The sequence below is a fragment of the Carassius auratus genome, unplaced genomic scaffold (genome assembly GCF_003368295.1).
Source record: "Carassius auratus strain Wakin unplaced genomic scaffold, ASM336829v1 scaf_tig00214902, whole genome shotgun sequence".
NCBI classification, from domain to species: Eukaryota; Metazoa; Chordata; class Actinopteri; order Cypriniformes; family Cyprinidae; genus Carassius; species Carassius auratus.
Genome location: NW_020527851.1, coordinates 251,601 through 276,058, shown reverse-complemented (window position 1 = coordinate 276,058; position 24,458 = coordinate 251,601). Strand labels below are relative to the sequence as shown.

At 34.7% G+C, this 24,458-nt stretch overlaps 3 protein-coding genes and 1 pseudogene across 3 annotated transcripts in view; all 4 read left to right on the top strand.

The window, feature by feature from the left end:
* Positions 1 to 5,142: 5,142 nt before the first annotated feature.
* Positions 5,143 to 8,126, top strand: LOC113093163 (ras-related protein Rab-33A-like). The gene is made up of 2 exons (XM_026259024.1): positions 5,143 to 5,623; positions 6,425 to 8,126. The coding sequence occupies exons 1-2, from the start codon at positions 5,360 to 5,362 to the stop codon at positions 6,869 to 6,871; spliced, it is 711 nt and encodes a 236-aa protein (XP_026114809.1). The 5' UTR covers positions 5,143 to 5,359; the 3' UTR covers positions 6,872 to 8,126.
* A 1,438-nt stretch (positions 8,127 to 9,564) lies between these two features.
* On the top strand, positions 9,565 to 13,629 carry LOC113093156 (selenoprotein T2-like; annotated as a pseudogene).
* A 2,725-nt stretch (positions 13,630 to 16,354) lies between these two features.
* LOC113093160 (E3 ubiquitin-protein ligase RNF4-like) lies at positions 16,355 to 21,659 on the top strand. The gene is made up of 8 exons (XM_026259021.1): positions 16,355 to 16,377; positions 16,869 to 16,944; positions 17,083 to 17,209; positions 19,131 to 19,207; positions 19,369 to 19,381; positions 19,467 to 19,590; positions 19,908 to 19,959; positions 20,521 to 21,659. Exons 2-8 carry the CDS (start codon positions 16,933 to 16,935, stop codon positions 20,668 to 20,670), a joined length of 555 nt encoding a protein of 184 aa, XP_026114806.1. The 5' UTR covers positions 16,355 to 16,377; positions 16,869 to 16,932; the 3' UTR covers positions 20,671 to 21,659.
* Positions 21,660 to 23,025: 1,366 nt separating this feature from the next.
* Positions 23,026 to 24,458, top strand: part of LOC113093157 (fibroblast growth factor receptor-like 1) — a 67,091-nt gene continuing 65,658 nt past the window's right edge. Inside the window, exon 1 of the mRNA XM_026259016.1 lies at positions 23,026 to 23,503. The gene's annotated coding sequence lies outside the window, so the exon portion shown is untranslated. The remainder of the gene's footprint in view (positions 23,504 to 24,458) is intronic.

Here is a 24,458-nt window from a genome sequence, read left to right as displayed (position 1 = left end):
GTGTTTCCACCTCAAATCACTCATGCTCCACCTTCAATAACCAGAGTTAAATTTTAAAAACCCAATAAATAATATATACATATATATATATATATATATATATATATATATATATATATATATATATATATATATATATATATTGTAACAGATATGCAGGTCATCGATTCATGGGTTAAATTCAGGCATACAAATGAAACCCTTTTTGCACTAAATGCCTGGCCTGGCGCCAGCCTGGCTGGACTTAAATTATTTTACGATACCCATGCGAGCCTCAAAGGAGACCTGAAACCCCCCCCCCAATTCCTCAACACACTGGAGACAAAAAGAAACCTTTCTTAGAAGTTCCTTACTTTCATCATTTTATTAATAATATGTATTTTGAATATGTTTTGTGTGTACCATGGTTAATCCTTGTTATGCGAGGATTATAATTTTTCTATCGTATAAATTGGAATTGTTTCTCCTCACTTTAACTTTCTCAAAGAGAGCCATGTTCTGCAACCCCCACTCCTTTGCACTTCGTAAAATTGTACGACCACACAGGACCACAGGACAGGAAATCTAATCCTTACAAAAGAATGGTAAAATGTACTCAAATGTAGTCTTAATGTATATAGTATTGTTTTTGCGGTACATTAGAGGTTTCCCATATAAATCGGGACTATCTGCAGTGTTATCATGTGTTAATCAAATCTTTAAATGTGTGTAATTCTGCATTTGAATGTAACTTCATGTTTTGATCATTTATATATATTATTTTTGGTATCTGTGTAATCGTCATGCTTTGACAGACCCATTTATCTCGAGCAAAGTAATGAAAAATGTATTTAATCTGGAATTACGAACTTGCTAGAATATCCCTAATGAAATCGGACAAGCCCTAAATCATTAGTGGGTTGTTTCCACAGAGACAAAGGAACTTTTTCCCGCTGCAGATCGCGGACGTTCATTGGTTGTTCACGCGAACAGAGGCGTGACCTATCTCAAGCTATAAGAGTCGACCGAACAAGGCCCGCCTGTCTCTTCTTACGCTGACTCGCTTCAAACTCACACACGCTGCGACCAGCGTCGCTCCCGCGAGGCCTTGGGCCGCGCTCATATCGCCGTCCCCCTCAGCACAGGGACTGAGGAGAGGAAAGCCATTTTCATGGCTCCTTTGGAAGCTTTCATGTTCGTTGTTTGTTTTCTTTTCTTTACTAAGTTTATTCGACTATTCGCCTCTCCACACAAGGAAGACGAATTCTGGAACATTGTTTGTTGAACCTTTCAAATACCGCGCGAAGATGAACGAACACCCCTTTGCCACAAAGGACCACGTGACCCCACGCTCACACCAAGATCCAGAGCAGCTCACACGCGCATCACACACGCATCGCCGGTCTCCCACTCACGCACACTGGACCCTTTTGCAAGTATCACTTTTCTATGGAGATTTTAAATGCTGCTTTAAAGTGTTGCTATTATTTGATTCGTGTTGGTTCCAAAAAGGTTACTGACTGTGATTTTCATACCTGAGCTCATTCTATTCTCTCTCTCTCTCTCTCTCTCTCTCTCTCTCTCTCTCTCTCTCTCTCTCTCTCTCTCTCTCTCTCTCTCTCTCTCTCCCTTATTTGGATCCCGTTATGTCTTGTATAAAGGTTACTGTCTGTATTGTCGTACGCATATTTACTCTGTGTGATTTGTAGTTTGATGTATTATTAGTTGAATTATTAAAAACCCATTTATAACATGATTGGCTTGGACTCCACCCCACTCACATTACGAGTCACTGAGATGTCTGATCTTGAGCTACAAGCTTTAAATTTAGAAACTAAATTTATCATAATGATGGGATAATATTTTCATGGCCAGAGAATATTTTTCCTTAAATTATAAGAAGTGATAACTTTATTGAAAATTGATAGGTCAATCTGGTTTGCTGGACAAACCACTGTTTGATTTGCAGTAATTTACAGTAAGAGATATTACAACAATTGATATGAAGAATGGAATATTTACATATTAATGAGTAAGTTACAGTGCCCTGTGATAAGTATTGGTATAGGCAATTGAGCAATTTTTCATAATCAATAAAATTTAATGTAACTGTCATCTGAGATATATATTAATCATATTCCTGATTAATTATTAAAATTCCCTATATATAATTTGAGTTAATTATTCTGTAAAACTCATTGTCGTTACAATATATATATATATATATATATATATATATATATATATATATATATATATATATATATATATATATATATATATATATATATATATATATATATATTAAAAAAAAAAAAAAAACAATAACCAGAGTTAACAGGGGTCTACTGTGATTCTGAACTGTATATAGCTGCTGGCTTACCCAAACCAGACATTTCTTGGACTTTGCCTGGATTTACTACACTTGTACCCAGTCAGGGCCGCGGGAAGTAATTTTGAACAGGGGGTGCTGTGAATTTTTTTTTTTTTTTTTGACAAAAAACCTATGAGCCTATAGGCCTATTTAAAATACATTAAAAAAATAAATACATTGAGATTTACTACTTTATTGTCATATACACTTCAGTGCACAGGGTCTGAAACACACAGACATCAGTTCTCAGATATGCGCAATGCCTTATTAATCTGAAGCAGAAGCAGAATCAGAAATAATAGTTTAATAATCGAAAGAAAACAAAATAATTACTTTCATTACAATTTCAGATAGCCTATACATACATGCAACTTATTTAGATACAACAAATAATATTACAACAAAATATAAAATTAATCAAACTTCACAATAATGCTAAAACAATGCAATCGATTTGGGCAGCTGGCTTGAGTCACTGCACGTTTATGTCACACGCGACTCTATTAACTCCAAAATCTTTTTACGCACACCACAAGGAAATAATCTCTGACTATTTAAGCAATTTGTTTATTGAACAGTTCTCCACATCCATTACGCAAAGAACACACGCACAGTATAAAGCTTTCTGTCTCCATCTCCAACCTTTTTACACAAACCACAAGGAAATAATCTCCAACTATTTAAACGTTATTTAACAGTTCTCCACAACCATTACGCAAAGAACACAGGAACGAAATAATACTCTCCATCCCCACCACCTTCCAAAAATACTATAGTATACTACTTACAATTGCTTGGCTAGTCAAAGCTGATCTCACACTTGTTGCCAAAAAATAAATGTTACAAGCGCGGCAGCACAATGCTCTTACCTGAGCTACATGCAGGCGGGGTGCCCTGGTTACAGGTGTACAAATGTCGAGGTGCGCTGTATTAAATAAAGATTAATGTATTCTGCGTGGAACGAGCGGGAAACCTCGTTACTCGGCGACCAAACCTACCTGCCTGACGTTGACAACGTAACTTCCGAACCTGTGTTGATTAGGCCTCAAAATATGAAATTAAAATCCAAAATATACGCAATGTCAAAATCATTTTCTAAAATATTCATAAGGAATTTATAAATTGTGCAAAATAGTTTAATAGGCCTACATTTTTTTTATCTCCCTCTCGTCACTAGGGGGTGCTGCAGCACCCCCAGCACCCCCACTTCCCGCGGCCATGTACCCAGTAGTCACTTCACAGCACAGGTTGGAATTCACATGACAGAGGAGGGAACTTTAGTCATACAGGATCCATGCTTCATGAACTCAATGTAATGTGTAATGCTAGAAATGCCTTGGGGACAAGTGATCTTCAAGTGATCTGAGCAATATACAGAAATCCATAAAGTCATGTAGCATTTAGGTTTTATAGAAAAATAAAACCGGTATTTTTCTATTAAACATAAATCATGATTTAAAAATCCACCAAAGCACATAAAATACCACCAAAAATATTGTTAAATGGCATTTTTCCTCAACTGTTTTTGTGAACAGGCATGGATTTTTATCTTTGAATTTCTTTAATAATATGTATTTAATTCATGAAGTTAATGGTTTGTACATTTTTCTTTATTCTACAGATTAAACAGAATAATATTACATACTTTTTATTTTAACATAAATTGTACATAAAACATCCCAGAACGTCTGTGATTTGGATATGTTCTGTAGAATTTCTTGCATTTTTCAATGCATCAGAACAAAATAGCCTTGACAGAGTAGAACGTGGCCTTGTGTGGTATAAATGTCAGCATTTTGGTATAGCTGTTCAAATAAATAAAACAAGAACACAGTTATGTAAGACACTTAGTGCCACACTGGGAAAATAAATAATAATATTAGATTTTTAGTCTTTAATTTCAAGGCAAGTCACATTTATTTGTACAGTGATTTATACATAAGTTTGATCATCCTCACAATTATAGGAACATAACAAAAACAGAACGCATTAATTTTATAAAATTAATCAATTATGAAATGACTAATCAATTATGAAATAACATCAATTATGAATGCAACTTTATAGAAGACAATAGTATCAGTGCAGTTAAACACAATTTTTAAATATGATTTAAATGAAATATTTTTTCTTCTAAAAACAAACCATCTATACTATTTTATACACATATGATCTGTGGCTATGGAGCCTACACTTTATCAACAATTATTATTATTATTTTATTATTATTACTTTTTTGATACTTACATTTTTGTGGGAGTTTGTCCTTTTGTATTTCACTGCAATAGCATAAAAGTCAACGTTAACATTAATTTTGGGGTGAACTATCCAACTTTTTTTTTGCTTAAACATCCAAGGTGGACAAGTGCAAGCCAATTGTTTGTATCTAATAATGTACCTACTTTGCATGCTGTCTTAAGGAAGTGTATGTATAATTTCATCTGTCGGCTGAATGATTCAAAAAATGGTATCATAATGGTCTTAAATGATGTTACATTAAGTGATACAAGGTATTTTTCCAGCTTGCGGAAGCATTGGAATGCAAGCTTGTATGTCTTTTAAATTCTCTGTGTGTATTTTCCTCTTCATTCTTTCTTCTTTTCATATGGACCATGAGTCTGAAATAAAGAGTAATAATAATAATATCCCTTTAAATTGATAGCCTAAAGGCACTGTAAGTCGTTTTGGATAAAAGCGTCTGCTTAATGCATAATTTTAATTTAATTTAATTTAATTTAATTTTGACTAGCGCAACCACGCTGTCCACTTATTATATACACAATTAATTTGTTTTTCAAATATTTTTAAGCAACCTATTTTTATTTTCGTTAAAAGTACTGCAGTTGGCATACACCTGTCAGTCTATGTAAACTTCCTGCATCTGCAAAGGGACTGGGAGTGGATCTGCCATCCCTTCCCCCATCACCACCACCACCACCACCACCATCATCATCATCATCACCGCCGGACCAGTGAACACCGGGCTCGGCACATCATTTCACCGTTATGGCAAATGAATTCCCAAACAACAGAGAAGGAACTGCAAACTCACGCCGTGCCAACCTCACGTCGTCTCTAGACCTAACCACGTCCTTAGATCACAGTGTGCAGACGCGGATTTTTAAAATCATTGTCATCGGGGACTCAAATGTGGGCAAGACCTGTTTAACCTTCCGCTTCACCGGCGGAGCCTTCCCCTGTAAGACTGAAGCCACAATCGGCGTGGATTTCAGGGAGAAAGCAGTGGAGATCGAGGGCGAGAAAATAAAGGTGGGATTTATTGTTGGAGTTGGTCTTGTCACGAAGGCCGTATCTCCTTGTATCACGACTGCATTGTGTGCTTAAGTGGAAATGTGACAGCAGCATCACGAGGAAGCTCAATGTTTACATTCCGAGAAATCACATTAATGACTCTTTCCGCTAGAATGTTGCATCAAGACGAATCAAAATACATGTTATAATGTCGACATTTTTATTACAGTTTTACTTTTGTTTAAGATGTTCATAACCTGGTTCAAACTGGTTCTTAATGTTCTACATCTGGTTTTAACACAGCTAACGTTAAATCTTAAAAATCTTAATCTTTAAAAAAAAAAGCTTGTCCAGAACTTTTGATATTTTATGGTATTGTTCACCAATAATCTTATATTTTCTTTTGAAGTTTTTTATTTGTTATTATTCATACATTGCAATACAATAGATTGGTGAAAAGAACATAGTATGCATGTATACATGTACATAACACATTATTTATCTATATTTATCTATCTATCTGTGTGTGTGTGTGTGTGTGTGTGTGTGTGTGTGTGATTTGAAATCAGTCAGTTGAGTTAATTTAACCCTTTAATATATAATTTTTAAAATCACAGTCGTAATGTTTCTTTATGTTTAATGAGTAAAGTTCAAAGCAATGACCCATAGTTATTTGGATTTAACCATGAATAGTTAAAACAAGTATTTTTAAAGATGTTCAAAGTAGATTTATTTATTGTCATTCTAATCAGTTTCTTTTTGCATCAGTTTTCTCATTTAATTTCTCTTGAAATGTGTTGTTTGTTTCTTCTCTAACAGGTGCAAGTATGGGACACAGCGGGGCAGGAGCGCTTTCGGAAGAGCATGGTGGAGCATTACTACCGCAATGTGCATGCTATCGTATTTGTATATGACGTAACAAAAATGGCATCCTTCCAGAACCTAAAGACCTGGATTCAGGAGTGTAATGGGCACGGGGTGTCATCCTCGGTGCCTTGTGTACTGGTGGGTAACAAATGTGACCTAGTTGACCAGATCCAGGTCCCTTCCATCACTGCCCTCAAGTTTGCCGATGCTCATAACATGCTACTGTTTGAAACGTCAGCCAAAGATCCCAAGGAGAGCCAAAATGTGGACTCCATTTTCATGTGCCTGGCATGTCGTCTAAAAGCCCAAAGATCTCTGATCTACAGAAACATGGAAAGAGAAGGCTGCAGAGTGAAGCTGACACATCAGCCCGACCCTAAGAGTAACTGCCTGTGTTGAGGACCTTAAACTGTGAAATTATTAACATTGATCATTCACGATGCAAGGATGTGCCTGCAACTAATTTTAGTTACTTTATTACAGCTGCTCCAATAACTTTTTTTTTGTGTTCTTATCTTTCGTTCTTTTCTTTTTTTCAATTACACCATCACTAAAAAGGCAAATCCCACAAAACCTGTCAAGAACATTCAAAATGTATGTCATCTCAAAATCAAAAGAAATAAATGAGAAGTTAAGTTTTGCTGACAGAAAATGATACCTTTTAAGAACATTTTTGCATTATGACATTATTATCATGACAGTTAAGCACACATTCCCCATTACTGCAATGCAAATCATTACTGTAATGCAAAATGTATATATATATTAATATACTTCCTTTAATTTATGCTGATTTAAATAAAACTGTAAAAAAAATTCTAATGGCCCTATAATATGTTTCAGTTTATTAATCAAAAAAAATAAATAATGCAACCTGGACATGTTTACACAAGATTTCTTCCATCTGATATATTTCCAATCCCTCATACTTAATTCAGGGCACACTTTACAACCTAACTAATCTTTAAAGGTCTGAAGAAACGTGACATTTGTTGGATTTACAGTAATTTGTTTCTGTCAAACATTTGTTTGGATTCATCCATCAGCATACAATCAAGTGCACATATCATTTAGTTGAATAAAGGAATAAACCTTCCAGCACTGCATGAAGAGTTTCCCATGAGTTCCTACAATGATCATTTAAAATGTTTGTATTGCCTTAAAACATATAAATTTGCCACCGTTGCAAGTTATTTCTCAAAGCCTTGTGATTAAAAAATATAATATTTGTCCGCTCACTAAGTGCATGGATACATTTGAAACCATTTCAAATTACGATTTAAACGTTCTGATGATTAGCATTAAATAGTTTTTGACCCAAATGTTAATGTAATCTGATAACACTCATAATTTAACTCATGCTTATTTTCAAGCAGCTTGGGAAAGAGTGTAACTACGTTTTATGTAGCATCACAGTATTTCACCAGCTTAAGGCTGTTCTTCCAAATGCATAAACACTCAAATATTTACAAATGCAAGGTTCAAACAGGCCAGTGATTGTTACATTTTTATTAAAAAGAACCAGAAAATAATGATTTTAACTTGACAGAGAAAGGCAGTATGAGTGATTCTGCAGAAGGGGTTGCTGGCAATATGGAAATGATGATTATGGGATGAGAGAGTGCAATTTGGTGCACCTGTGATTGTTTTTGTTTTGATTCTGATTTTGTGCAACCTCTATCCACTGCTTATTCTGTTGTTTCAGTTCTACAGGAGAAGTTGCAGTTTTTTGTGGTTTCAAATGCTTTCATATTTGTTAGAGAATTCTCTGGTTTCAACAGTGTTAGGCTTATATCTGCTGAAGAAATTGAAGCCTTATGATTTGTCTTGTTTTGTGACCTTGTATGCTGTGTGACGTTACAGATGTATGTTTGATTTTGAGCACCAAATTAAATCTCAAATATCCCAAAGCACTGAATGTTTTATTACCCGGGAAATGCTTTAAAACATTTAACAATTATTGAAGTTCGTGTTTTAGAAAAAAAAAAAAAAAACCTTTGAACTGAAGTGATTTTTTCCAATGTACAACACGATGCTGTTAATTATTATTTATGCTGAAAAGAGCATAAATAAACTATTTATAAACTAAGAGTGTGCTGCATTTGTAAAATCCCATTCAGCAGAAATTAATTGATTAATTAAGGCAAGTCCTAACAATACTAATACACAAAGAGTATGCGACAATAATCAACCTGTTGTCATAAATAAATATAGAAATTTGCAATGAACAAAGAGGAGTTGAACATGTATTTGTTTAATGTGGAAAGGCTAATTTTTCACTTTACTTAATATAAACCAGTGCAAAAAGAGTGGAGTGCTTATGTAATCAGTTTTATGTTAACATACTTGCTGTAGAATATAAGACTGGTTCTCACACCAACAGGCCATACATTAATACTTTAGTCAAAGGTGCCTAGGGTTAAGATATACTCTAAATGTCTGATGTAAATTACAAAACATTTAGTATTTATTGCATTTCAGAAGCAACATTTTAGGTATTTGCATACCTACTGAATAATGTGTTCCAGAAATCTGTTCGAATGTCATATTTTAAAGTTAAACTCATAATATATATATATATATATATATATATATATATATATATATATATATATATATATATATATATATATATATATATATTTTTTTTTTTTTTTTTTTTTTTTTTTTTTGCCTCTAACTGCGGAGCCTCTTAATATCTATTTATAACAAGTATTACAAGATGCTGAAACTCATAATCATGAAAATTCACAGGAAAAAAAAAATAAAATAAAAAATAACAGACAAATGAATATACCCATTCTCTTAAGATCATTAGCTGTGGAGAGATGGGCTATAAAAATGACAGTTTTTCTCCTCATATATTTTTGCACACTAAGTAATTTATGTGCTGTGTAAAAATTAGGGGGTGGAACGTTATTGTAACTATTGTCTCTTTAAAAAAATAGTATGCATACTGTAATTCATCTTTTATTTGCAATGTATATTTATACTAAATGTACTAATTTCCTCCATGCTGGAGGCAAAAACCTGAAATGTGTTGCTGCCACAAGTCACCAGTAGATGTCGCGGTTTTCCACGTTCTCCATCATGACTCAGCGTGGCAGACTTTTATTTTGAAACATATTTGGTCAATTTATCCTGTTTCATTTGGTTCGTGTTTAGTTTTATTAGTTCTGCGGCAGCGGCGGCAGGAGCAGGACTGTGAGCACGGTGCTGTTACCGTGGAAGGGGCCGGAGATGGCGGAGTACAGTCAGACGGGTATATTAACGGCCCTGCTGCTGTTTACTGTGGTAACTGTGAAGGATATTTATGTGGGCCGCAACAGCATGACTCAACAGGACAGCACTGGACCCGACCTGCAAACACAGAGACAGAACAAACACACACTCTACACGGGTCCGGTTCTCAAGTTCCAGTACTGGTGAGAAACTCCACACACACTGATGTTATTCGGTGGCTTTACTGTCTGTTTAAAGCCCATGGGGATGCTAAGCTAATAAGGCTAACGTTACATGCCTGAACGTAAATAATACATAATTATAATATTTATGTTGATAGACAAAATAAAAATTACTATATCTTGAAAATGCATGTTTTTCCCATTATAAGTATAACTAATATAAATAAAAAATAAAAAAAATGTCATGAGATGAATGTCAAAAGGCGCCCCTACCTCAACTGACCTTGTTAATGTATGTTATGCATAAGACGCTTTTTTGTGTGTAACTTACGTAATTAACGTCTTTGCTGCGAAAACAGCTCATGATATCTTGCATTCATGTAACTATTATCTAATTGAAATGTGTTGAATTGTGCAGATTATTGTAAATCTGCGTAAAGCTTGACTGAGCTTACGTTACACTGCTCTGTAAGAACACAGAAGACAATAGTTCAGAGGGACTTATTAGACTTAGATTGAATATTTAAAATATTAAATTAATAGATCTAGATCTGTGGTTTTAATTTTTTTAAAGTAAAAGTGGTTTTATTAATTTTTTCAGCGTTTTTTCTCAGATGTATGTATTTATAAATATATATATATATATATATATATATATATAAGTAAACATATTTTAATCAATATTGTGCTAGTGACGTGTAACCTAGTTCAAGCAATAGTAAATATGAGGTCAAAAAAATTAATAAACAAACACGCGTGGATATATTATGATTTTGTAAAATAGGCTGGATTTTCATTTCATATAGACTTGGATATCATATCAATGACTATTTCTAAAATGATTTACCACTATCAATATCTGCTTGTTTTCAGTATATCCTGAGGGTACAGTAAGGTGTTCCAGGAGTACTCCCGGTCCATCAGCCAGCTGTACCCAGACATCCGAATCGAGGGAGAGAATTACCCTCCCAAACCCATCAACAAGTTAGTGTGTTTTTCCAGATTTTATGGAATTGGCCCTCTGTCCTTACTTTAACTTATCTTGTGTCTTCCTCTACAGATACATTGGAAATTTCATCTCCTACTTCAAACTGCTTGCCATTGCCTTGATTGTGACTGGACAAAATCCTTTCCAAATGTTTGGAATGAACACTCCAAGTATATGGTCCTGGGGACAGGAGAATAAGGTAATGTTTATGTAGAAGGGCTTTGGCTCTAACCTGATTTTATAATTGAGATTAGGCTTAAGATAAACTTGCACTGTGACTGTCACGCAAATGAGCAGCATTTCAGAGCCATAACTTTGTCATTGAGTGTGAAGGGCATGCCTGGAATTGGCGGAATGTGTATGATGATGATGTAGTGTTTGTAAACACCTGTTTAAATGTAAAGACGTAAAATCAACATTTACTGCATTTGCAATTTTAAAGAGATCCCAGTTGTGATTAAATTGAAGTAGCTTCAGATTTTTTTCTGTATTGAGTAAAACAGACTCACAAGAAGAGAAAAATACAGGTTGGAGATTTGGTTTGGTCCATTGGTTGATGTAAGAAAGACACTAGAGAGAGTCTAAACTCAATCTTGAATGATATATATATATATATATATATATATATCAATCTTTTTCTTATTTTCTCCACTGTCTGCATGTTGCTTTTAATAACCTGAAAGAAAATTTATTGCATTTGATGGGTATGTTTTGCAGATATTCTCCTGCCTCATGGCATTCTTCATTAGTAACATGTTGGAGACCCATTTCCTCTCGACAGGAGCTTTTGAGATTTCATTGAATGGTAATGTCATTTGGATGCCCACTACAGTTGGGGGACAAAATGTAAAGATGTGAACAATATATGTATGTCAAAAAAGCATCACTATTTCTCTCTGGTTTAGATGTACCAGTTTGGTCCAAGTTGCAATCAGGATATGTGCCCAGCATTCAGGAACTTTTCCAGATCTTGGATAACCACCTTAAGATGAATCAGGTTGACAAGATGAACTTTCCCTCACCATAGTGATGTTGTTTTTGCCAAGGGACGGTGAGTGTTAAAACCTGTACAATAGGGCTGTGCAAAAAATCTAATGCTATTTTCATGCGCATCTTGTCAGTAAAGACACTCCTGTGATTAGTATATCTCCAGCACGTGCGTTCAGATCAGGATTGCCAGGTTTTCAAAACAATACCTGCCCAATTACTTCTCAAAACTAGCCCAATCGCATTTTGTTCTGGGCGAAAATGGTCAAATAGCCCTTGATGCCTTCAGTGTGACTCTACAATTTTAATAGTCATGAAAATAAAGAAAACTCTTTGAATGAGAAGGTGTGTCCAAACTTTTGGTGTGTACTGTAAGTAAAAACTAGGACCCACTTTATATTAAGTGGCCTTAACTACTATGTATTTACATTTTAATTAATAATTTAGTACAATGTACTTATTGTGTACATACATGTTTTTACATTGTACTTATATATTTAAAAAAAACAGTCACGTAATTAAATATGTATTAAATTTCTGTAATTACATTTATAGTTACACTGTTGACCCATACTTTACACCTTAACCCACCCTTAAACTTACCCATACCTCCAACCCTCTCTTACCCCTATCCCACCTCAATAGCAGCAAAAGTGTTTTACAATACAATATGAACACAATAAGTACATTGTACTTATTTTTTTATGTAAGTACATAGTAGTTAAGGCCACCTAATATAAAGGGGGACCAAAAACTATTTAAAAATTGCCCTTTTTGAAACTACGACGCTGTGTTGAACAACATGCATAATTAAACACAACAGCAGCGTTAAGTGTCCTAATGTCCTCTGCAGGTCTCCGGAGCTGTTTCTCTGGTCAGTGGGACTGGATTGTGGCATAATGAAGGCCTGCACTGCAAACAGCATGCTGTTAGTACAGGCTCGATGCTCAGCCACCACAAACACTCTTTCTGCCCAGCGACACACACCTTTGGATTGACTACATCTCTTCAGAGCATTTAACGCGTATTCTTAGTGTGAAAGACATGTGTGAGCTAAAGGCACTACAATACATTTTTTATGCTGAAGTTTTTTTTTTTTTTAATCAGGATTCTGTTTGTAACAAGTGCTTTTAGCTGAAATTGAATGGAATGCTCCATCTTTCTCAAGGGCAACTGTGATGTTATCTTAACGTAGATGTCTTAAAATTACCTTTAACATTATTATTTGTTTGCACTGGTGTAGACTGTACTGTACTCTGGGTATTGGATTTTTTTTTTTATTAGTGGGTTTGTTTGCGTACTGCAGAAACATGCAGTTTTGTTAGTGAGCTATCGTTTTTTTTTTAATGCTTGAAATTGTAAATTTTTTGTCCTGTTGTCACAGGTTTGCTGGTTAGATTCATAAGTACAGCATGTGCTTGTGAAGGGAATTAAGGCCAGATCTTCCTCTCTTCTGCTTAAACTTTAACCGTATACATTAGCACTGCCAGAGTAATCTGTGAAATCAGCGTAACTCTTCAGATCTCTGCAGTCAGTGCGATTGAGAGTGTTGCATATCAGAAGACCATATATGAATGGTATTTCCAAAGATTCCCGCTATTTTTCCAGCTCTCCATATAGATGTGACAGTAAGCAATGTACCCCTTACATTTAAGTGTACCTCTCTGTGAATTTGTAACAAATGTGATACTAATAGTAGGCATTAAGTTGCTTCGAGAGAATAAATTTTACTCTTATTTCACAGTGATGTAAAATAAAGATTAATATATAAAATGTAATTGTTCCTAATTTATTTGTGTGTGTGTGTGTGTGTGTGTGATTGATTGATTGATTGTACTCCACTCTCTTAAAGCCTTTTCGGGTTTTGTACTCTATTGTGATAGTTGTGCATGAGTTATAGGTTTGTCCTGAGCAGTTTACTTTTTATTTTATGATTTTAGGACTTTTTGTTGATTCTGTGAGTTTGGTATGTTAGCACAATTGTATCATGAATCTGAACCATAGCGTTTATTATCCACCAAACACAAAGCTAATATTGGAATAATTAACATAAGGGTCATAATCATTCATTATATCTTAAGTATTTAAACTTAAAAAGCAGATTGGAAGGAATGAACATACAGTTGTCCACTACTCACTCTCTCTCTCTCTCTCTCTCTCTCTCTCTCTCTCTCTCTCTCTCTCTCTCTCTCTCTCTCTCTATATATATATATATATACATATACACACACACATACATATACATACATACAGGTGCTCATCAAAAAGTGAAACTTGTATATTATATTCATTCATTAAACACAGACTGATATATTTCAAATGTTTATTTATTTTAATTTTGATGATTATAACTGACCATTAAGGACAATCCCAAATTCAGTATCTCAGAAAATTAGAATATTGTGAAAAGGTTAAATATTGAAGAAACCTGGTGCAACTCTGTAATCAGCTTATTAACTCAAAACACCTGCAAAGGCCTTTAAATGGTCTCTCAGTCTAGTTCTGTAGGCTACACAATCACAGGGGAAGACTGCTGACTTGACAGTTGTCCAAAAGACGACCATTGACACCTTGCACAAGGAGGGCAAGACACAAAAGGTCATTGCAAAAGAGGCTGGTTGTTCACAGAACTTTGTGTCCAAGCACATTAATAAAGAGGTGAAGGGAAGGAAAAGGTATGGTAGAAAAAAAAGTGTACAAGCAATAGGGATAACCGCACCCTGGAGAGGATTGCACCCTGCAGCTGGAGTCAGTGTTTCAAGAACCAAGCACAGACTTTTGCAAGACATGGGTTTCAGCTGTTGCATTCCTCGTCAGAAGCGTCTAAAGACAAAATGGACTGGACTGCATTTCCTTTTAAAATCAGGGTCCACGAGTCTGGAGGAAGAGAGGAGAGGCACACAATCCACGTTGCTTGAGGTCCAGTGTAAAATTTCCACAGTCATTGATGGTTTTCAGTGCCATGTCATCTGTTGGTGTTGGTCCACTGTGTTTTCTGAGGTCAAAGGTCAACACAGCCGTATACCAGGAAGTTTTAGAGCACTCCATGCTTCCTGCTGCTGACCAACTTTATGGAGATGCAGATTTAATTTTCCAACAGGACTTGGCACCTGCACACAGTGCCAAAGCTACCAGTACCTGGTTTAAGGACCATGGTATCCCTGTTTTTAATTGGCCAGCAAAAAAATCTATGGGGTATTGTGAAGAGGAAGATGCAATATGCCAGACCTAAGAATGGGGAAGTGTAGCTGAGGAACATGCATATATTTACTTGTGTTTTGAAGACATCTCTCTTTGAATTGGGCTCTTGTCTGATTTCATCACATGACATCAGGCCCATATAAGTGGGCTATTATTTGTGAAAGACTACAGAATATAGTATAGTGTCTCTGCTTTGTTGTACCGTTCACATTTTCCCTAATATTAGTGATGTCATCTAAAAAGACTGCCCCATCTAACAAGAGCGATAGAGCTTGATAAACAAGGAAAAGTAATGTGATGTTTGAAAATCTCTTCGGTTAATGGGATTGTCCAGCTCTGTAGTCAAAAAGACTTCGTCTTTAAGCACTCAGAATCAGAATGAGCTTTATTGCCAGGTGTGTTTACACATACGAGGAATTTGTTTTCGTGACAAAAGCTTTAACAGTGCAACAAAATGACAGCGACAGAAAAAAAATGAGAAAAAAAAACATACAAGTAGGTAAGGAATAACAATAAATACTGACTATTGTATGTGAAGGGACATTACAATAAGCAGTTGGTATATTATGTGCAAATTTGAAGTTTAGACTAAGTATGTGTGTATAAATAGTGTTGTGTGTTCCACAGTTATTATCAAGTGTTCATTAGATGGATTGTCTGGGGGAAGAAACCGTTCCTGTGTCTGGTCGTTCTCCTTACCAGTACTAGCCAAGGAATTTGAATATTAAAACTGATTACATTTTCTGATGTGCATCTCCACTGCTTCTACCTTAGCCTTTTTAGTTTTAAGATCAGGGTTTTTCAATCCTTTTAGATGCCATGGACCCCCAAATATGATCATTTTTGTGCATAGGACGCCCAACCTACAATTTGAAAAGCATATGGATAAAGACTCCATTTTCACTGTGAAAAATTAATATTATAAATATGTCTGAAATATTGTTTGGAAAGTTTTAGGATTAGGTAAGGTAGCCCCTACTCATAGTACCGTACTGTTAGATGCATTTATATAGTATTTTCTAGAGTATTTTATTCTATTCAGTATTTATTTTACCTATTAAATCCTAGTTTCACATTATTAATTACATTTATATATGTGTGTATGTGTGTGTGTGTGTGGTCCTATTACCCTATATCGTTAATTTCAACAATTTTCTGTCCGTGTTATATGCTTGTTTTTTATGTTGTGATGTGATTTATGGAAATACAGACTGGCGTGCATACATACAGTCCCACAGGAGGCGCTGTGTTCAGAATTGTGTCTTATTCTACTGTATTTACGCTCTGGCTCTGAGAGGCTGACTGTTGGACAGTGCTGACTCTGAGTATGTTACCGGCTATTCTTTAAAACTGACGATAATGTTGATTTATAACGTAACAATTTAATATTAAATGCTGTACAATAATGTATCAAATAATACTTTAAACCAACGGAGGTTTCTAGCGCACTGAAAATCAATCAAGCTCGCTGTCAGAGCTAGGATGAACAGATCATTTTAGCTTGTTAGCGAATTAGCTGCCATTTAAAACCCTTTGACAGTTTCTTTAATGTATTCTTATTCAGTAATTATTAATGTTAATTAAATAACAAAACGGTCTTTTGTTTTCTAGGAATGTCATACGTTAAAAAGTATATTTGGTTAAATGCTGAGATGTTGAGCTCGCTCATTTTTATACTATATTTGACACTAGTGTTTTTAACTTGAAAATATAGCTACAAATTATTTAAAACTAAACAACACGGTTATCTTTAGACTGAAATACTTATTTCAATACAGTTTGTGTCTTACAATATTACTAATCTGTGTTTTAACAGTATAGAAGAATTATCTGGTGGTGAAGGCATATTGGGGGATTATCGGCGATCAACAAAAGTCAACATGAGTACTGCTGTGAGTATTAATGGCCAGGTGATCAGTCACGTGATCAGTTCTGATTACATTTAAACTATTGCAGCTTGTATAGGAGTTTCCTTGCTGCTAAACAATAACAGTAATACTGTAGTAACCACTTGTGTCTCCTGTTTTTAGACACAGAGGAAAAGACGAACATCATCTGCTACATGTTCCCGCCGTGGAAACAGCAAGAGGAACCGGACCCAGATGTCCCAAACAGCGATGGAGACCATTGATGTGCTGGAAAGTGACCGTGCTCCCAGTGAGTTTGATACTTTTGTTCAGAATTTAGATTTGTGAACTGAAATTTGTATCCATAAAACCCTGTTTAGTGTGCAGCAGTCATGTTGCAATATTAGAAATCCCATTCATTTTCTTAAAAGCGGAACTGATGACAAGCTCTGGGCCACAAGGTTGATCGATCAGGGTTTCTGCGGGTTTTAAAAAGTTCTTGAAGGGGTCATGAACTGAGAACTCAAGTTTCCCTTGATCATTTGACATATAACGAGTCCTAAAAAATCCTGTAAGTCTCTTGTTAGTTCAAAAAACTGCTTTTATTGAAACCAGGATCAGAAAACAACTCGTTTTGGAATATGACGTAATAGTTGTGTCATGTCGCTAATCGGTTTCTTTCAGGTCAGAAGCAGCGCGAATGCTTATGTCAGATATAGAGCAGATATACATCAGTTTACTGTTGGGGATTTGTTGTCAATCGTGCTGCATCCAGTGTAGATTGAATTCTGTTGTCTAGTCGTGTTGCTCCACTCTTGTCCGGTGTAAACACGGGGAGAAAATTAGCCAAGAGCTCCAGATCGCGTCAGTGAAACTTTGTTTGCTTTACTTTGCTATGGGTTTCATTTTTACATGACCGTTTGATGTAGGCTTTTCTGAGAGACTGAAAGTAAAAGTTGAGGCAGGGCTGAGTGTGACTAGAGTGGATCCAACAGTAATGTCGCAACACAGAAGTGAGTGAACATGCTTTTTCAACTATTGCATTGTCTGTTCCAAAATGTTTGACATGTACTGAGTATTTATACATTTTAACCCGAAATGACCCATGCTGTTTTTGGAGTACATCACAGCAGCATCCATTAGTTATTTTAATAATACGAAACTGTTAGCCAGTCATAGCAGTGGGCATTTACTTGTGAGTCTTGAAAGTTCCCTGCCTATAAAAACAGACTTCTGCAGAGAGGCTTTAAAAACAGGATAGAAAATAGGTGTAAAATCACACTAACACTAAGTTTTTATCCAAAGCGACTTACAAATGAAGACAATGGAAGCAATCAAAATCAACAAAAGAGCAATGATATATAAGTATTAATTTCTAAATGTCCTTAAATCAACATACAAAGGGCTTAAAGTTTCCACTGTGCAGCGTTTGGCTGCGAAAAAAAAAAAAAAATCCTACATTTAAAAAAAATAAATAAATCTTGTTCATTGATATCATATGCCAGCTTCATTTTTTTATTACCGGTAAGTTATCATAAAACAAGATCTCTTCTGTCATTTTGCTTTTCAAGTAACGATATCTTGATTTAAGAATCTTTAGACATTTACACTAGAAAACAAGACTAAAACACAAAATTTTTTTGCAGTGTGATCCAAAGGTATTGTAAAATATATTTCTGTATTCTAGTGTTTGAAAACAAAGCTATTTATTTATGTTAAAGAAATGAAGATCTGTTCGAAGTTGTATTTTCATTCTGCTTCTACAACTCCTTTATTTGCTTCCTAGACATCTGAATATAGAGAATATAGTTGCCTTCAATTTATTCCTTAAATTGTCCTTGCTTGGCCTTTGAAAGGTCTTTAATTTAAGTCATAGATTTACCTTCATAAAACCTGTTGATGATTTTTTTTAATCAGTTGGTGTAGTTTTTTTTTCTCATTAAAGCGAAGTTCAGCTTTGTACTTTGTCAGATTTTCAAATACTTTTTGCTTCAAATCAAAGTCTGTAATGTTGAGCTGACTTTAGTTCATGCTTATAACCCTTTATCAAGTCTTTGTACAAATCCCTATTGGAAAAATGAATGGAAAATACATTTCATAATTCTAATCTTCTATTTTTGGAAATACTCTCTGTGTGTAGTGATTCTGTATCCTTTTTCAGACTTTTGGTCGAACTGAACTGGAATTAAAAATAAATGCTAACGTTTCTCTTTCATGCTGTCTTGTCAAAGGTGAAGATGTGGTAGATTTAACATGTGAAGGCTCTGAACCTGCGGTTGTTGACCTCACCAATAATGATTCTATTGTGGTGAGTCTTAAAGACTTGAATTGAAATGTTTTACTATAGTAAAGATTTGAATGAAGCATGTGCTTTCCATTCTTGGATTGTGTTGATATTATTAAGAGTGTTTTTAATGAATTCTGTCTATTTTCTGTCTCGCCGTTCTCTCATCGTCCAATGGGATAAAGCTGGTGGAAGATGGTAATGTATCATTCTGTTTATCAAAAATGTCTTAACTTTGTCTTTGTCTTACTAAACTGCAGTTACGTTCATGTTTGTGTTGCAGGTGTGCAAAGCAGACGCGGACAGGGCACAGAGAGTTATGTACTGAGCAGTGATGAAGAGGAAGAGTCCAGTCTTAGACTCAGTCCAGGCTTACTGTCCTCTCTACATGCCAGCTCGAGGGCCAGGTACACACACGCGTCCATCATCACACACATTACATTGGTCTAGAACTTAATGAATGAATCCTTGTAGGCAAATTCTGAATGCAGTTTTGTGAATTTTTACATTTAAAAAAAAGTTAAAGCAACACTCCACTTTAAAAAATAAATAAATAAAAGTAAACTCATTTTCCAACTCCCCTAAAGTTAAACAGGTGAGTTTTACCGTTTTCAAATCCAATCAGCCGATATCTGGGTCTGGCGGTAGCACTTTTAGCTTATCTTAGCGTAAATCATTGAATCAGTCTGATTTGATTTGTGTTGTGGGGTTCTGCTGTCCATAGGTCTACGCCAGGGGCTGTTAGCTGTCCTGTTTGCATGGATGCTTATTCAGAGGTAAGTGGTTATATGTGCAAACTATCACATAAGCAGTTAATTTATACAGTTAGTTCACCCCAAAATTAACTTTATCATTTACTGACCCTCATGTCATTCTAAACATGTACTTTGCAGTGCACAAATCTCTCAGAATTTATAAAAAAAAGTATCTTAATTTGTGTTTCGAAGATGAACAAAAGTCTTATGAGGTTTGTAAATGATTACGGTGTTCATTTTGAGCTAAACTGTCCCTTTAAATTGACCCTGAATGAACACTGTCATCTTATACTCACACTCAAGATGATGCACTTTTTTTGGTGGAACACAGAAAGAGACTTTTAAAAGAATGAAAATAAATGTTGACCAGGGGTTTTAAAGCTTCAAAAACAATTGGAAGTGCAAAGAAAGAGAAGTAAGAAGATGTTTTGGGTTTGCAGTGACATGAGAGTGAGTGAATGATGACCCATTTAGATTTTGGATTGAAGTTAACTATTTAATTGAACTAATTATTTATTTTAGTCTATAATGTAAAGTGTTTCTCTGGTTAATTGAAATGTCTGGCTTTGATTTCATTTTCAGATCATTGACAGTGGTCGGCTCATGGTCTCCACAAAGTGCGGCCACCTCTTCTGCAGTCAGTGCATCCGCGACTCTCTCAGCAGAGCTCACAGCTGCCCTACATGTAGAAAGAAACTCACACACAAACAGTATCACCCAGTGTATATCTAATGGTAAAAACTTGTCTCACAGCTCTTCTAGTATGCTCTCATGAAACAGTTTCACAGCTCCATATGTTCACCGGCTGTTTATAGTTCACACATAAATGATATTCGCCATTATTTTGACTTGCAAGATTCTGTTGTAACCAAAAGGGCACTTGATCCAGGATTAAGTGTTTATTTTATTTTATTTTGAAAGTGTTTGTGTGACTGTGTGTGTATGTATGTATGTATGTATGTATGTATTTATGTATGTATGTGTGTGTATATATATATAATATACACGCACACACGCACTGTTTTGTAGTGAAGGAGTTTTGGGAATATATGCTGACGTTGAGTAGCCATTTTTAAGGCTTTAAACGTTTAAGGTCTTGGCTGCTATGTAAGTATTATTATTTTATTTTTGTCAGCTGTTCAGCTTGTAGTATTGAATAACGTTGTCCAGTTTAAATTAAAAATGAATGACCAACTGTCACAAGTAGGATCTTGTAATGTTTCGTTTAGTCTTGAACAAAATGGGTTCCTGCTGTGATGGTCTCTTATTGTTTAGTGAAATTTGTGAGCCTGTAATGATAGTTTTGGGCGCATTGCCTTCATCTGGTGGACAGCTTTTAGCTCGCCCTCCCCTTGTACCTGCTCTTATTTGTTTGTATAGTCTTAGTACCAGCCTTGTTAGCTTAAACTGTCTCTCAAAGTTAACTTGTTTTCAGTCATTGTTTGTTTGAATTGAATCAATATTGATTCTTATTTTGTCATTAAGCAAATTGTTTCATGAGTTTCTGAGGGAACAATGGATGTTGACTATGTAAATGCTCTTTTGTCTCAGAAGCACTTTTAAAGACCTCTTCAACTGATCTTTTGGTCAGAGAAGTGAATGGTAAATACTTATTGATTGGTTAGCAGAGGGTGAATAAAGCTAACAAGGCTCGTTTGCCAACTATATGTTAAATGTCAAAAGACCACTAACTTTATTTCAATAAACATTTTGATCAATGATTGATTGCTTTATTTCATAGGATTTCTTAAGATGTTTTAATAAGTACTGCATTTTCAAAATAAATTGTGCAGAGAGACTTCATCAAACATAATAGCTTTCATTCTGGTGAGCTAACAATATATTGTCTGTTTTTCATTTTTGTTTGAATGTTTTGAAATTTACAATATCTCAAAAACTTCAGTCTGGTAAATAAAAATCAGATTTGTGCTTAGGACCTTGATAATTACACTAAGTTACAATACAACTGATTATTTTTGGTTAAGTTTACTGCTCTTTATGTCAGCATTTTATATATATATATATATATATATATATATATATATATATATATATATATATATGATTATGGTTTCAGGTTTAAGTTTAGTTTTTATTTTCTCATTTTTATTTATTTAGCAAATTTGGTTTAATTTTGTTTTCTGTCTGTCAGCTTTATATATATATATATATATATATATATATATATATATATATATATATATATATATAAAACAATTTACACATTTTAGTCAACAATGGCTTGGGCACGTCCTTTTTTGTCAGTTTGAAAAACCACCACAAGATGGCAGCACGAGTTCATACATGTAAAGCAGGTTTTATGAAACGCGGGTTTTGTGAGTGATTCTCCTCCAGCTGTAAGCATTGATGAGAAGAGAGCTGTGTTTGTTCTGGTACTTTTGCTGGATAGATTTTGCACTCTTCCTTAGTCCACAAAAAGGCATGTCTTCTTAAGTCCCATTTAATTGTGTGCACACATGAATAATTGTGTATGCTCTTAACACCGTACAATATTAACGTATTTACATTAAATGAAAATGCATGTAATGTGTACTTGGTATGCTCAAGATTTGAATAGAAGAGTATAACATTACATTTAAAAACATAACTTCCTAAATTACGTAATATCACGTGCATCATCATCATAAGGAGGTAAAGTGGTCAGATACGAGATGTTAGTCCAGCTGTCTCTCTAAACCTGTTTTTACAGAGGTCCCCACATGTCGAGACACTTTTAGTAGTGTTTGCTGATTTTAGTTGATACTATCTTTTAGCCTACTCAACCTCTTGTGCTCACTAGTGTGACTGAATGTGTAATTGTTTTTATAGGTCTTTTGGAATGTCAGACCGTTGTTGCAAATGGCATTTGTCCAGGTCAGTTTTCAGTGAAAGAGGTACTACTGGATTTAGTACAATGACGTTTTACATTTCACTTATTCACTGTTTTTATTTGATAAGAACTAGTATTAATAATAATATTAGTAATACTTGGTATAGTATAACTTATATCATAATTGTTATTAATATTATTATAATCATTATGAAAGAGTTAAACCGTAAAAGTGAAGAGGCTCGTTATGATTGGTCTAAAGTTGGCCGGAGGGAAGGAACGTCTCACACTCCTCTGTGTGTGCGTGTCTGTATTGCGTGTGTGTGGACGGCGAATTATTTTGCTAACTGTGTAAAACAACGTTTTGATACAAATTTAGGTGCTATAAAAAAGAAAAGAAAAAAGAAGAAATTGTCGGGTGTGTTTTCTGAAGAATCTATGGAGATAAAGTCAATGGTATTTGAACTGCTTGCGCGCGGTGACTGACATCTACAGAAGTTTACAGCAATCAGCGCGTGTATTAAGAAGTGTCGCGCGAAAACACAGGGCGCGAGAGGAATACAGTTGCACGTTTTAATTAAACAGTTTGAAATCGCTGGATGCGCGCGTGAGGATTTTTGATGTGGCGCCCAGTTTATATAGATACGAATCGTCTGGTGTGTTTAAAGAGGATGTAAGCATGATGTTTTATTTATCAGTCGCAAGGAACGGATTTATGAACATTTTCAACTGTTGGTAAGTCTCGCATGTTTGAAATGGAATATTTCATCACATGCTTTATGGTTTAAAAAATACCTTTCACCCAATTGGAACTAATTTTTATGCACATGTAATTTATTTCACGAGTAAATTATCTCTATGTTGCAGGTTGTGGTGTGTTACGATTAAATGGAAGCAATGCTATATATATATATATATATATATATATATATATATATATATATATATATATATATATATATATATAACAACTGTAGCCTATGTTCTTTCCTTCCATTCTGCTTTTTAAATGTAAATAATTAAGATATAATGAATGATTATGACCCTTATGTTAATTATTCCAAGATTAGCTTTGTGTATGGTAGATAATACATCATATAGTGCAGTTTCATGATACATTTCTGCTAACATACAGCTTAAAGAATCAATAAAAAGTCCTAAAATCATAAAATTAACAGTAGACCGCTCAGGACAAACGCAGTTTGTAATGTAGTTGATTGCTGTGATCAAAGCTGAATTTTTCAGCATTACTACTTCAGTCTTCAGTGTCACATGATCCTTCAGAAATCATTCTGTATCATTCTAATAATTATTTGATTAATAGAAAGATCCAGAGATCAGCATTTACGTGAAATAAAAAGCTTTTTGTTTCACATTATACACTATACCATTCAAATGCTTACAGCCGATATAAATGTTTTTTTTCTTTTCTGTTTTTTTTTTTTGGGGGGGGGGGGGGTTGTAAATTATAGAAATTAATACTTTTATTTAGCAAGGATTTCCTGTAATTTATCAAAACAGTTTTTTGTTAATAATGTTACAAAAGATTTCTGTTTCAGATAAATACTGTTCTTCTAAAATTAATTAAAAATATATATATACTCTGTTCTTTTCAACATCATAATAATAATAATAAATGTTTTTTGAGCAGAATATCTGAATGATGTCTGAAGGATCATATGACTGGAGC

What these genes read in the sequence shown, in the direction of transcription:
- LOC113093160 (XM_026259021.1), top strand. An exon ending in GGAAAGTGACCGTGCTCCCA is followed by an intron (nt 17,210 to 19,130) that starts GTGAGTTTGATA and finishes GTCTTGTCAAAG; the next exon opens with GTGAAGATGTGGTAGATTTA. An exon ending in CATGCCAGCTCGAGGGCCAG is followed by an intron (nt 19,591 to 19,907) that starts GTACACACACGC and finishes TGCTGTCCATAG; the next exon opens with GTCTACGCCAGGGGCTGTTA.
- LOC113093163 (XM_026259024.1), top strand. Translation starts at nt 5,360, where the DNA reads ATGGCAAATGAATTCCCAAACAACAGAGAAGGAACTGCAAACTCACGC. An exon ending in TCGAGGGCGAGAAAATAAAG is followed by an intron (nt 5,624 to 6,424) that starts GTGGGATTTATT and finishes CTTCTCTAACAG; the next exon opens with GTGCAAGTATGGGACACAGC.